Source organism: Schistocerca nitens, chromosome 4 (genome assembly GCF_023898315.1).
Source record: "Schistocerca nitens isolate TAMUIC-IGC-003100 chromosome 4, iqSchNite1.1, whole genome shotgun sequence".
Lineage (NCBI taxonomy): Eukaryota > Metazoa > Arthropoda > Insecta > Orthoptera > Acrididae > Schistocerca > Schistocerca nitens.
Window position 1 is genome coordinate 223205180 of NC_064617.1, and position 14387 is coordinate 223219566.

General features: G+C 39.1%; 1 protein-coding gene across 1 annotated transcript in view; it reads right to left on the reverse strand.

Annotated features, from left to right (window-relative positions):
* Positions 1-3098: 3098 nt before the first annotated feature.
* LOC126253195 (myosin-11-like) overlaps positions 3099-14387 on the reverse strand; it is a 194733-nt gene continuing 183444 nt past the window's right edge. The window contains exons 11-12 of the mRNA XM_049954361.1: positions 8666-8812; positions 3099-3394 (exon numbers count right to left, since the gene is read on the reverse strand). Of these exons, the coding sequence (XP_049810318.1) occupies positions 3254-3394; positions 8666-8812 (288 nt within the window). The 3' untranslated portion in view covers positions 3099-3253. The remainder of the gene's footprint in view (positions 3395-8665; positions 8813-14387) is intronic.

The following is a 14387-nucleotide window of genomic DNA, read 5'->3' on the forward strand; positions in this document are numbered from 1 at the left end:
AGGCATCAAGGGATCACCAATTTAGTATTGGAGGGCAGCGTGGAGGGTAAAAATCGTAGAGGGAGACCAAGAGATGAATACACTAAACAGATTCAGAAGGATGTAGGTTGCAGTAGGTACTGGAAGACGAAGAAGCTTGCACAGGATAGAGTAGCACGGAGAGCTGCATCAAACCAGTCTCAGGACTGAAGACCACAACAACAACAGAATGAAGGATAGAGCCACAGGTCGTAACACATCTGAAATGTAACGTCCACTGTTCAAAGTGCCGTCAATGCAAACAAGAGGTGACCGAGACATGTAACCAAAGGCACCCCATACCATCAGGCTGGGTGTCACGCCAGTATGGCGATGATGAATACACGCTTCCAATGTGCTTTCACCGTGATGTCGCCAAACACGGATGCGACCATCATGATGCTGTAAAGTGAACCTGGATTCATCCGAAAAAATGACGTTTTGCCATTTGTGCACCCAGGTTCGTCGTTGAGTACACCATCGCAGGCGCTCCTGTCTGTGATGCAGCGTCAAGGGTAACGACAGCCATGGTCTCCGAGCTGATAGTCCATGCTGCTGCAAACGTCATCGAACTGTTCGTGCAGATGGTGGTTGTCTTGCAAATGTCCCCATCAGTTGACTCAGGGATCAAGACATGGCCGCACAATCCATTACAGCCATGCGGATAAGATGCCTGTCATCTCGACTGCTAGTGATATGAGGCCATTGGGATCCATCACAGCGATCCGTATTACCCTCCTGAACCCACCAATTCCATATTCTGCTAACAGTCACTGGATCTCGACCAACGCGAGCAGCAATGTTGCGATACGATAAACCACAATTACGATAGGCTACAATCTGACCTTTATCAAAGTCGGAAACATGATGGTACGCATTTCTCCTCCTTACTTAAGGCATCACAACAACAATTCACCAGGCAACGCCAGTCAACTGCTGTTCGTGTATGAGAAACTGGTTGGAAACTTTTCTCATGTCAGCACGTTGTAGGTGTCGCCACAGACGCCAACCTTGTGTGAATGATCTGAAAAGCTAATCATTTGCATATCACAGCATCATCTTCCTGTCGGTTAAATTTTGCGTCTGTAGCACATCATCTTCATGGTGTAGCAATTTTAATGGCCAGTAGTGAATATAAACTATCCTAGCTTTTGGAACTAATACTTACTTCCTAAGGGAGGAGACAATGATAGATTACGGAAGATTAGAAAGAATGGAAAGATCACTAAGTCCCCAGTATAAGAGAGAACCACCTCCTGTAAGGATGAGGGAAGAGAAATACGACTTATGATAATGCACTACCCTGGTGGTGAGAGCCACTACACAGTTCTTCTGGAAACAGCATTAGTCGCGAAATGTAACCTGGCATCTCCTAAGTGGCAGGAGTGGGGAGAGTAGACAGGATTTGCTGCATGGAGAGGTGGGGTGCAGGGGATAACAAGTTCCGCCTCTATGTTCTGTAAGCATAGAGTGCAGGTAACACAGACCTGTGTTTTGAGCTCCCATGAGATCCTGATTACCGGCTTCCTTTACAAACTGGAGTAGAAGGTAATCTCCGCAATGGGCTAACAAGTGCATCATTATTCATTTTCAAAAAAAATCAGCAGGAGCACAAATATGAATGTCACACACTGGCACTGGAGCCTGGTGAGCTTGTGCTGGATACAATGATGATGATGTGAAAGAGTGGATTGAGGAAGAGGTGACAAGAGACAAATGGGAGATTGATGGCTAGAGAGTGTACATAGTGTGTACATAGATGGGTTTATGGAGGATTAATAAATGATGTGTTCATGTGTATCTTCCACCTATGTAATTCAGAAAAGCTGGTGAATTCTCCTGGCACAAACTCATTGCATCCTCTACCCAACAGTCTCCCCTTTCTGTATCCAGTCATCAGGCACTACACAAACTTATCGGCTCTAGTGCTCGTGTGTCAGAGTTCTACCCCGTACACTTTCTGCCTCTTTATCCTGCATTCTTATCACATTTACACCTGCTTCTCCCTCCAAACCATAAGCCACTCTTCCTGAACCACTTCCCGCCACTGCCCACCTCCTTTCTCCCTCCACCTACCCCACCTGACATGGACCCTCACCCCAGTCTACCTGCCAAATTGCAGTCCCAGCACTATGTAGCTGTACAGAGGTGTGTGTGTGTGTGTGTGTGTGTGTGTGTGTGTGTGTGTGTGTGTGTGTCATAGTTCATTGAAAGATTGATCTGCTGAAAGCTAGTGAAGTTTCCATTCTTATTTGTGTGCCTGCTGAAGACTCAACATTTCTTCTATTCAGTGAGCTGTTTCCTTCATTCTTATATTATTTACATAAAACCTATGTTTGATACCAACAGACTTCTTCCGGTAAGGAATGTTTTCTCTGCCTGTACTAGTAGCTTCTTATGTCCACCATGTGTTGACCATAAAGCATTATGTTGTTTCCGTAGCAAAATTCACTCATTTTGTTTACTACATAATCAAGTTCACCATTGACCTCACTATCATAAAGGATAGCAATAATATAAGTAAATCTTATCTTCTTTCTCTCTCTCTCTCTCTCTCTCTCTCTCTCTCTCTCTCTCTCTCTTTCTATAAATCAGCCAACTCAAACAACTTTTAAACTGTCACAGTTTGTTTTTAAGTTGACAAGTCCAATGAAAGTGTTTTTATTTTTATCATGCCTTGCTTTCATTGCCAAGTATAAAGTCAAAATCATTTCTTTGCTGTCTTTACCATTCCTAAAGCCCTAAAGCCAAATTGGTCACTATCTAAGAGATTCTCAGTTTTTTCCAATCTTTTGTGTAATCTGTATGACGAGTAGAGAGAGAGAGAGAGAGAGAGAGAGAGAGAGAGAGAGAGAGAGAGAGGAGAGAGAGAGTTTGCCACCCATCACCCATTAATAAAGAGCATCAATAATATTATTCTTGCATGCTCAGGTGCAACCAATATGAAGGACCCACTTTAAATGTATGGATTACATAGACCCAGTGTCATAAAAACAGCACAGAGGGACAGTGCTGTAGATAATTATAAACTGACCACCACGGTATGCATTATCAAGTTATCAGATTAACAAAAACAGCAATAATAATAACAGAGACTAGTATTTTAATACAAGAAACAAATCTAAGTCATTTGTTACTAACTTAATAATGTTATAACATAAGTACAATAATACTGAGCTGAATATCCACTTTAACACTTATTAAAAACTTAGATTGAATCTATGAATATACAAAATCAATCATCCTGCAAAGCTGTGAACACATCCTGCTTATTGGTTTCATAAAATTTTGTTCCAGTTCTTTGACCTCGCCTGAAGAACTTGGTACCAGCACTTTGGAGTGGTTGACTAAAGGCTGTGTACGAACTTTTAAGGCTCTGAAAAATGATATAACATACAGTCAATGATCAGAAATTTTATTCATTTGGATCAACAAAGAACTCAGACAAGTTTTAGAATTCAAACAGGGCCTTTTTAGAGATGTTATTTCAATAATTACCTGCATCCTGGCAAAAAGAATCATGTTATTACACTACACAATGGACAAAATTTCTCTCTTGTGCATGTATCTTTTCTGTAAACAAAAGTTCTAGGCTTTTACAAAATAAAAATAAAAACGCAAAAGAATTAAAGTCCTTAGCTGCCAGTGGGCATTGATTTATATCCATGGGTAAAGCTGAAAATTCATGTTGGACCAGGATTCAAATCCGTGTCTCCTGCTTACCAGGCAGATGCACTGAGCACTACACAATTCAGACACAATGGTCACCACAACCACACGGAATACTATAGGAGGCCTCCTTTCTGACTCAAATTCTCAACTTATGCCACACACTTCTGACATAGTGCCCCTGCTCATTAGCCTCATTACTTCCAGAATCTTGCTGATTCCTGTGAGAGTTTGAGCTTTGTATGCAGCTGCAGTGAAGGGATCATTGGCTGTAGGTGCATTAATTGTATATATGTGGTGTCTGTTCTTTTGGACATGTCTGAAAGAACAGACACCATTTTGGTCCTGCAGCCACTATGAATCAAGGCACAAAGGAATTAAATATATTAGCTGTCAGTGGGTAATGATTTATATCAATGGGGCAAGTTGAAAATTTGTGTCAAACCAGGATTTTAATCCAAGTCTCCTGCTTCCTAGGCAGGTGTACTGACCACTCTGCCATCTAGATGCACAGGTCACCACAACCACGGACTACTGTAGCACACCTGCCATCAGACCAAAATTGTCGACTTATGTCATACACTACTGATGTAGAATTCTATGTCTCTTATCTGTCTTTGTTGCATTATTATATTTAACTCTTCTAAATCACTCTGCACTTCTTTGAACCAATGGCTTTTGTTTTTACTTTTCCAAAATAGCCAAAATAGTTGAACATTACAGTTTTGGATAATCTTGATATGTTTCAGACAAAGGCAGTTTTTAATGTTCTAATCGTATCTGCTACTGACTTCTTTTCCACACAGATTCCTTTGTTAAGCAATAATCTGTATTTTTAAATAACTTACAGCAAGGCAGCTAGGTGATTCAGTCAACAAATGGGGGTATTTTGAAAGGAAAACAGCCTGTCATTTTCAAGGCAGTTTTGGCTTGAAAATGGTAGGCTCTGCTCCTGTTAAAATATCAGCAGTTGTCGATTACGTTACTCACTTGCATTCTCACTGGTTATATTAACATTGTATACACCAGGAGAAACTAAGGTCTAACAATCTCCATGGTCCATAAATTAAAGTGTTTCACTTGCATAAATTGCTTCTGGTTTAATTATGAGCTATAGCATTTGATTTTGGTGTTAGTTAAGAGAGATTTCTTCTTTTATGTTGGCCACATGATATGCTGTTTTGTTTCAGTTTAACAGTTCTGTTTTCTGTTAACAATCTCTTATTTCAATTCCTAGTTATTATTTCCACAAGATATTCGAATGTATTTACAACCTTAAGGAATTCTAGAAAATTACATCCTATGTTTAATACAGGATGCTTTCAGTTGCTCACCTGAGGGTTAACTTACATGGGAGGAAGTAAAAGTTTTACTCAATGTTGACAGAAACAACTGAAAGAAACATCATTCCTCAATTTACACTTGCACAGCCATACTTGGCAAACATGTTCACAGTCACAGTGCTAAGTGGAGTACTGATAATGGCAATAGGATGCTTCAATTTTATATTGTTTAGTTATGATGTTTTCAAAATAGTGAGTCTTTGTAGCTATTATAGTTCATAAACCATTTGTATGATATATGTACTTCTCAAATCTTTGGGTAATGAAAGTAGCCTGCATGCTGAGCAATAACAAGAACATCTGGAAATGATGTTGGTATCAGCACCCCGCCCCCCTCCCCCCAATACACAAAAGTAAAAAAAGATTCATCCCACAACAGAGAAACTGATCATAGATCAGACTCCAAAAACCTCCTTTTCTCAAGAACTGAATGCTTGACTCACAACTTTTTGCCAGTAATATATCATCAGCGATGCACTTATAATAAATATTTTTACCAAATGTGATGTTTGGTTGGCACTTCTATTACTGTTCTTCCACAGCTTCTTTCAATGCATAATTAAACAGTGTTCAAAATGCACACCATCTGCAGAACTCACATTTACAGTCACTAATGCCAGGTCTTTCAGACAGGATGAAGATGTTCTCCCAATACCATTGCAGAATTTGCCACACGCTGATGTTTTATATCCTCTTTGGCACCTAAAGTTACAAGGCATCAAATCAGGTGAATATGCAGGCCAACTGACGATACCTTCACACCATGTTCAGATATCAGGAAAGAGATGGGAGATGGGAGATAGTTTTCGTATCTGCAAGTGAGTGGTGAGTGAGACATACTGCTAGCATTACAGTAAGAAATTGAGCATATGTGTTTCACCTTAAGGCATCTTCAATAAAGCATAAATTAATTACTTATTTCCCAATAATCCCACACAAAACCGCCACATTTGTAGTGGTGATCAACTTGCCACAACCAGTGAGGATTCACACCAGCCCAATAATGCATATTTCCTAGTCTCAGCTTTCTGTAATATGCGAATGCTGCTGCTATAAAAAGAGAGCTGTTTAATGATATAACCTATTGTCCTGATGTTGCATCAGAACTGAATGACAGAATTCTGTGCCTCTTCTGCAATACCCCTGATTAACAGGAAGTGAAGGTCATGTGATTTTGATGCAAGTTGTTTGTGTGCAAAATGTGAACAATGCTGACCTGAGCAGAGGCAACTGCAATTTCCCTGGAGCTAACAGGTGGCTTATGAGCAACAACTGATAGAAGATATATTTCATTTCTACCACTCATTTCTGGTTTATGCTTTTTTCTCTGCATAGCACTCCAGTGACTCTACAATATAATGATTTCTTACACATTTGCTGAATTGCCATTCATCGAGCAATAGCAAGATTATATAACAGAACATATTGTAAGCCTTTCTTCATTAAGTTTAAAATCTTAACAGTAATTACTTTATATAATTTTGACAGTGTTAATTATGTACTTGATAAAATATCAAACATAACTGTAGCAAATCAAAGACACAAGTATAATACTAGAACTTATATATCTGTACTCTTGCCATGAAACAGATTAGCAGGAGCTAACAGTTACAATTTTACGAGACGTGTTTTTAAAGTAACTACTATTTTGAAATTCCGTTGGTGCAGCACCATGGTCAGTGTTTGGTGCATGCGCCATGTATACTACAGTCTGTTAGCAAGTCACAGATGCCATTACAAAGTCATTTGGGATGTTTACATTTGTTTGTGAGTATTTGCATTGCTTCCTCTGACTGAGAATCCTGTTGATTTTGAAATACACAATGTAATTTGTTTCCTTAGTGTTAAAGGCATGGATGGGACTGAAATTCATTGTCTGGCCTGTAAAGCGCATGGTGAAAACATTATGGGTGATTGGATGGTACGAAAATGGGCGAGAGCTTTTAAAGATGGCAGTATGAATGTGCATGATGAGAAATGAAGTGGGGCAACCTTCACGATTTGGTACAGAAAGTTGACAAAAAAGCGAGAGAGAACAGGTGCTTTATGATTTTGACATTATGTGATGAGTTTTCTCTGTGTCAAGAAATGTGCTTTATGCAATTGTTACATATTGTTTAAATTATGAAATGTTATGCTCACAATGGGTAATGAAAATGCTGACTGAGGTGCACAAAAGCAAATGTTTAGCCAGTTCTTTGACTTACCTAGAGTGGTACAGACAGGAGGTGATGAGTTTTTAAGCCAAACTGTCACAGGTGATGAAACATGACTGGTTTACATTACACCTGAACCAAAGCAGCAATCCATGGCATGGCGGCATTCAACATAAGAGTGGAGTTCAAACAAACAATTTCAGCATGGAAAATCATGTGCACTGTTTTTTGGGCAACAAAGAGGTGTTCCATACCTAGCCCCCATCCCATGGTGACACCATAAATTCTATGAGTTATTGTGAGATGTTAAAAAAACTCTGCTGTGCAATCCTAAACAAAGGGTGTGGCAAGCTGAGGTAGGGGACCATTTTGCTCCATGACAATGCCTGTCCACACATGAAACTCAAGAGCTGATCAAATCATTTGCCTGGGAATAATGTGGTCACCCTCCGCACAACCCCAATCTAGCACCTACTGTGTTCCTACATCTGAAGAAGCATCTGGGTGGTCAGCACTACAAAAATGATGATGTTGTCACTACAAAAATGATGAAGATGTCAAAATGACCATGTTACAATTGTTGTCTAATCAGGCAGCAGGTTTTTACAAGGACGGTATTCAAAAGCTTATTGTATCATACTATAAGTGCCTTAATACTGGTGAGAAATATGTGGAAAAGTAGACTAAATTACAGACTTTCATGTAAAAATGAAATGGCTATGAAACGTCTACTTGTTTTACTTTCATTTCAGAATGGTACTTGTTTAAAAAACATGCCTTGTACATAACAATCAAAGTGTATAACAAATTCTCATATTCCACCCCAGGTGTGCCTGTCAAATTTTTAAAAGAAAAGATGCAAAGTGTCTTTTAGCAAACACATTTTACTGATTAGAAGAATGAATTGGGATATACTGCTACTCACCACATAGAGACAGTGGTGGACAGGCACGTTTAACAGCAGACCAAGCCATCTGATGAGGTGCTGAGACCCAAAGGCAGTGAGCAGCAATCTCAGCTGGGATGGATAACAGAGGTACAGAAGAGGTGTGGGGTGAGGATGGGGAGAGAAAGCTGGATAAGGTTGGGAGAAGGTGCTGTAGTGTTGCCTATGAGAGTTTGCAGGGATGTGATTTGGCTGAATGGTGGACTGTTGGGTGCAACCTACGGAGGATGTGCTTGATGGGAAAATGAAATAGGAGAGAAGGGGAAAGGGCAATGCTGGTGCATGGGGAAGTGGGGGGATAGGAGGCTTATGTAAAACAGGAGTGGGAACAAGGAAGGGGTGGATTTTGGAGGACAGGTTCTTAACTATGTTGCTGATCTGTTTAGGCTCTGGATTCTCTTACCTCCACTGTAGTGCATACTTTCTGATGTAATAGATAATGCCTATAAAGTAAACTGTGAGGCAGCAATAAGGAAGTAAGAAAATTTTTGTTTCATTATGTTTTATGTCTACAGCACAAAAATTTAACTTACCGCCATTGCATCTGGTCCACCAAACTTTTCAGGTATTTTTGTTCTTTCCCATGTTGGAGTTTTCTTACTAGATGCTGGCTGAGATCTCTGTGCAGTTTTTGTGATATCCGAAGTCTTCAGCTTTTCATCTCTTTTTGCGTTATCTACCTGCAATTAAATTCACATGCAGTAAGTGCATTCAGTAGAAACAGCTTCCCTTCTCCACTCTACTCCCAGACTGCTTTCTAGTCTCCTGATCTTATACTTAACTTTACTTCATTTCTTCATAAGTCCCCCCCCCCCCCCCCCCCCAAATCCCAAGGCCAACATTCTCTCCCTGCCCCCTGCTGTAATCATATTTTTTACTCGTAGTGTACACATATTGCTATTCTTTACTATCCTCATCTACTCAAGACTTGTTCCATCAACAGGTGGCAACACATAGGTTAAAAAAGTCTGACATTAGTGTGCATTTTAGAAAACTGGCAATTAAGTAATTCCTGAATCTTCAAGGTTAAAGGCTGATTTTCATTCATAATAGATTAAGAAATGTTTTGGAAGATGTCATAGTGTATGCCAGCACATTTTGAGGCTTCACATGCCACTATGTGGGAGCTAAAGTCCAGACAACATTGGTTATCGAAATCGATAGCCTGTGACTCAACCAATGCATTAATAACATCATTTGCACTAATCTGTAACAGTTGCCAAAATAAGCCACAATCTTATCATTGCTGAAATCAGTGTTATTACAATTATTGATAAAAAATTTCTTAAAAGCTTGTGTACATTATATTCTAAATGTTAATCAACTAGAATAAAGAACAAGGGAAACAACACGTCCAATCTATTGTGCCATTTTAAAATGGGTGGTGAAGAGTTCTTAACAAACATACTGATAGAGGAAGAGACATGATTTATTTATTTAAACCTGAATTGAAAAAGAAATTAAAGAAATGGTAACACACAAGATTGCTCAGAACTCTACAACCACCTTGGGTAATATACGACTACAAATTACTTAACAGATCAATTTCAAAACTAGGCATCATCAAACTATAATGGAAATTCCTGGATGGAACAATACATAAAACAAGGGAAAGGAAACCACTAATGTATATCAGATTGATGCATGGAGCACAGAAACATATAACAGAAAACAGCTACACACACCCATACACACAACCACACAGACACTCAAACATACACTCCCTTAGTTCTACTTTTTGTTGCTACCTAGGCACATTTCTCTTCTTGTATTGTGCACTACCCCAATGGGATACTAAAGATGCTGTGTTCCTTGATTTCTGGAGGATATGAAATGTACTTCCACACCACTGCCTACTGAACAACATATATGTATACAAGATACCATACCAGGTTTGTGACTGAGCAGAAGAGTTTCTAGCAAATACTACACAGAATGTCATTCTTAACAGAGAAAAGAAATTTCCAGATGTAATAGTAATTTTGTGTGTATGCAAGGGAGAGTTATAGGACTATTACTGTCCAGAAAACATATGAATGACCTAATGGATAACATTGAAAGCTCTATGAGGCTGTTCATGGTTGATGCTGTTTTATTTAGAAAATTGTAGCAAGATGCAGGAAGACCTACAACAGATCAGCACCTAGTGCAGAAATTGGCGACTGACCTTTAACATAAACAATTATAGCACAGAGCAGAAAAACAGATGGTAGTTCTCATTATTGTATGGTTACATGAGTGCCTAACAATCAATGAAAGGAGTCACATACACTAAATATCTGGGAATATGCTAAAATGTGATTCAAAGTGAAATAAACATATGAAATTAATCTTAGAAAATGAAGGTGTCAGACTACAATTCATTGATAGAATCCTCATAAAGTACAGTCCACCCACAAAGGAGTTAGCATACAAAACCCTCATTTGGCCATTATTTGAGAATTGCTCATCAGTCTGGATCTTAACCAGATTGGATTGATAGAGAAAATTCAAATAAGAACAGATCATTTATCACAGGTTTATCTAGTGGGTATGAAACAGTCACAGGGATGATCATACAACTCCAGTAGCAGAGGCCCAAGAAGCTGCTGTGCATCACGGTGTGGTTTACTGTTAAAACTGAGATGGCATACAGTCTTCAAAGAGTCAGCCAAAATAGAGGTTCCTCCAGCACCATCTTACAAAAGACCATGAAAGTAGAGCCAGAGATTTGAGCTCACATGAAGGCATACTAACAATCATTCTTCACACACACACACATTTTGTGACTGGACTGACAACAGAGAAAACTGCCTATTTCATTTAGTCATGGCTTTATGCTCCCTTCGAAACTCTCAGCAATCTCTGGTTGTTTTAACTTATACAGGTGCAATCTCCTTAAATTTCACCTTCTTGCAGCTTTTTCAGCTGTATCAATTAATGAATTATAGATGAGTGCACATATACTCCTGGAAAAGTTTAACAGTTCAAAACCTGGTTTCTAAATCTCCACCTTACCCATTATATAATCTATTTGAAACATTCTGGTGTGTCCATGCCACTTGTCTGCATACAACCTTGCTTCATCATTCTTAAACCAAGTGTTTACAATGCCTAAATCATGTGCCCATCTGACTATAAACTTTGTCCTTCCTGCAGTGTGTGTGTGTGTGTGTGTGTGTGTGTGTGTGTGTGTGTGTGTGTGTGTGTGTGTGTGTAATTATTACATGTGGTCATTTCCATTAATGGCTGTAAAAATTATTACATTTTTTATTTACTGAAACTGCAATTTCTGTTATTACTCCTACTCAGGTAGAAATCTCAAATGCAGATATGCATACAGGCATAAGCAAATACTAAACCCCAAGCGAGCACAAACACTATTCTAATTATACAGTACACAAATAAACACACAACCAGATAAAAACCATGGCAGTAATGCAATTTCTCAGTTTGTATAATCTATTTGACAGTGTTCAGTAGGATCACTGAAAACTGCCTTAATTTTACCAGGGAGATCTGGCCACAGAATTAATTACAGTAATATTGCTGTTAATACACCTCTTCTTGCTTTTACATGGTACCTTAATTTAATTATGGCCAGCAATTCCCTAATATTCTTTGGTCATCATACTGAAAGCCTTTTCTGCTCTGCCACCTTCCTGATTAATTCTTGAATCTTACTTTTATTTCCAGCTTTCAGTTTTATTTCTAATTTGTTGTTTCATATTTCTCCTCCATTTTCCTTATTTTTTTATTACAACCTCATATCCATTTCCGTTCTTCTATAAAACTTTTTTGTTAAAGTGTTGTGCCATTATCTACTGTCAGTTTCTTCTGAAGAGCCTCTAGTTCCTTACACGAATGCTAGATGAACAAGGAACAGCTTCTGGTTCCATACATCAACCCTAGATGAGTAAAGCCATGAGGTGAGTTTACCAGGAATCAACTAGGTTGCTGTTGATGCTGACTGGTACTAATATTGGTGCTGTGCCAGCTGCTGTTATTGGGATGTGGGGATACACAGTACATTGCCTCTATCTTAACAAGAGAGCCAAGATAGATCAGTTGAACTGATAGCTCAAAATGTAAAGGAGGGGGAGGGAGTACTGCAACAGAAATTCTGAGAATTGCAGGAATGAGAGATAAGTCATTTTTAGGCTAAATACCTCATTCAGACACACTGCTTTCAAAGAAATCCACATAAATGAAGCATCACACACAAAAGATGAGCTTAACATTATGCAACAGAATGTTAAAGAACTAAAAAGCAAAGTTAAAGACACTCTAATCTGTTTACATGATCAAGAATATCAAATGGAAGTTGATGTATTATGTCTGTTTGAGAACCACATAAATACAAGGATCCTTATGTTAAACATTAAGGATTATGTATTAACAGTCCGTTTCTGTAGGGAAAATATGGACAAATGTATGAAAAAAATTAAAATCAAATTTAAATCAAGTGAAAGCAGTATTTTCTGTTTAGATCAACAATTGGAAGTCTGTACTTTTGAATTGCTGCTACAGGAAAAGTCATTTATAATTATTACAGTTCATAAATAAACCCTTACTGGGATGCTTTCAAATATTGTTAGAAAACTGTGGGTCATACTATGCCACCTAACAAACAAAACCAACCTAATGTTTGTTTGTAGAAATTTTAATATTAATTTTCTGAAAGATTAAGATAAAAGTAATTTTTGGGAGTGTTACTTAACTTAATGTGCCAGATTAAAATAATAAGGGAACATAGAGTCTGGAGTTATGAAGAGGATACGCCAGAGTCATGTTGTAGGGACCTGAGGAAGGGTTGTGAAGCAATGCTGGGTGTGAGGTATTCTTGGAAGGGATGTTTTTGAGGTAGTGGTGGTAGATCAAGTTGGGATCGTGAGCAGAACTGTTCAAGGGAGGGTGGTTCAATGTCAGGTTTGCCGTTTGGAAGGTTTTGGGATTGGTTTGCAAAGTGATATTTCCAGTTGCCATTATGTGTGAAAGAAAGTAGGTCCATCACCAAAGCAGCATGATCAAATGCAGGTTTATGTCTGAAAGTGAGCTTCTTGGATAATACAGATAATTCAGGAGGGGAGAGTACTTTAGACGAGAGGCTGAAGATGCTGTACTGTTGTTACTGGTTCTTGTGATTATGAGTTATTCTTGGTTTCTTGGTCTGGAAGGCAGTGGTGAAGGCTGTGGAATGTTAAGGAGGTTGGCCAATCTCGGTTTGTAGGAGAGGAGAGGTAGTTGATGGTGTGGGTGTTTAGGGAGCTGCAGAGAGACAGGAAAGGAAACACTACTGTTGAGGTAGTTTAGTAGAAGGTGGGGATAGCTCTTTGAGGTAAAGTCTGGCATGTTGTTGCAGTTTGAAGTTGGCTTGGTATATAATACCACTGAAGGTAACATGAGGTGGAGCTAACTGCAGAATTTTGTAGAAGGAGAGAAGTCTGGTGAAGTGGAAATTGGCTGATGAGTGATGTAGGTCACAGATTGGCCAGGTAAGAGCAAGAGATTGCTGAAAAAGAACTTGGTGTAGAGAAAGATTACATCCAGGAGCAGGTATTTTCAATGTTAGGCCTTTTGGAGTAACTCCAAGAGACAAGCAGGTTTCAAGAAACACAATGTGGGACCTTAGTTTTGATAGTGCAAAAGCATGTTTTCAAAAAGAATGGATGTAATATGTGATGAGATTCATTATGGCATGAGAGGATAGTTTGGAGTGTTAGAAATCCCAGGAGTGGCAAAAAAGATAAGCAGAGGATGGATAAAAGGTAGATAAATGGGACTGCAGAACTCCAGGCTCTACATTCTCTAAAAGCTGATGACTCCATCATTATCCTCCCAGCAGGCAAAGGATCTACTACTGAGACATTTGACCAAAAGGAGTACGTTAATGAAGGTCTACAACCGCTGTCTGACACTTCTACATACAGCATCTGCCATTAAGATCCCATCCCTGTGATTCAAACTGACCAGCAGTCCCTCCTTAAAACCTGAGTTCTCTAACAAGGACTACTAACACCTCAATCCATAGAACTTTTCACCCCACCCTAACCATGCACCCCCACCTTTTTTTCTTCCTAAGATCCACAAACCCAATCATCCTGGCCATCCAATAGTTGCTGGCTTGTGACCGGAGTAGAGTAGGTGGTGCGAGGATGCATAGAACAGATCTTACATCTAGGTCAGATCTGTTTACAAAAGGTATTAATGCTTGTAGATGATATCTGTCTCTTTATTAAAGGAAGCAGTAAAACTGAAGTCTCTATGTCGATGAAG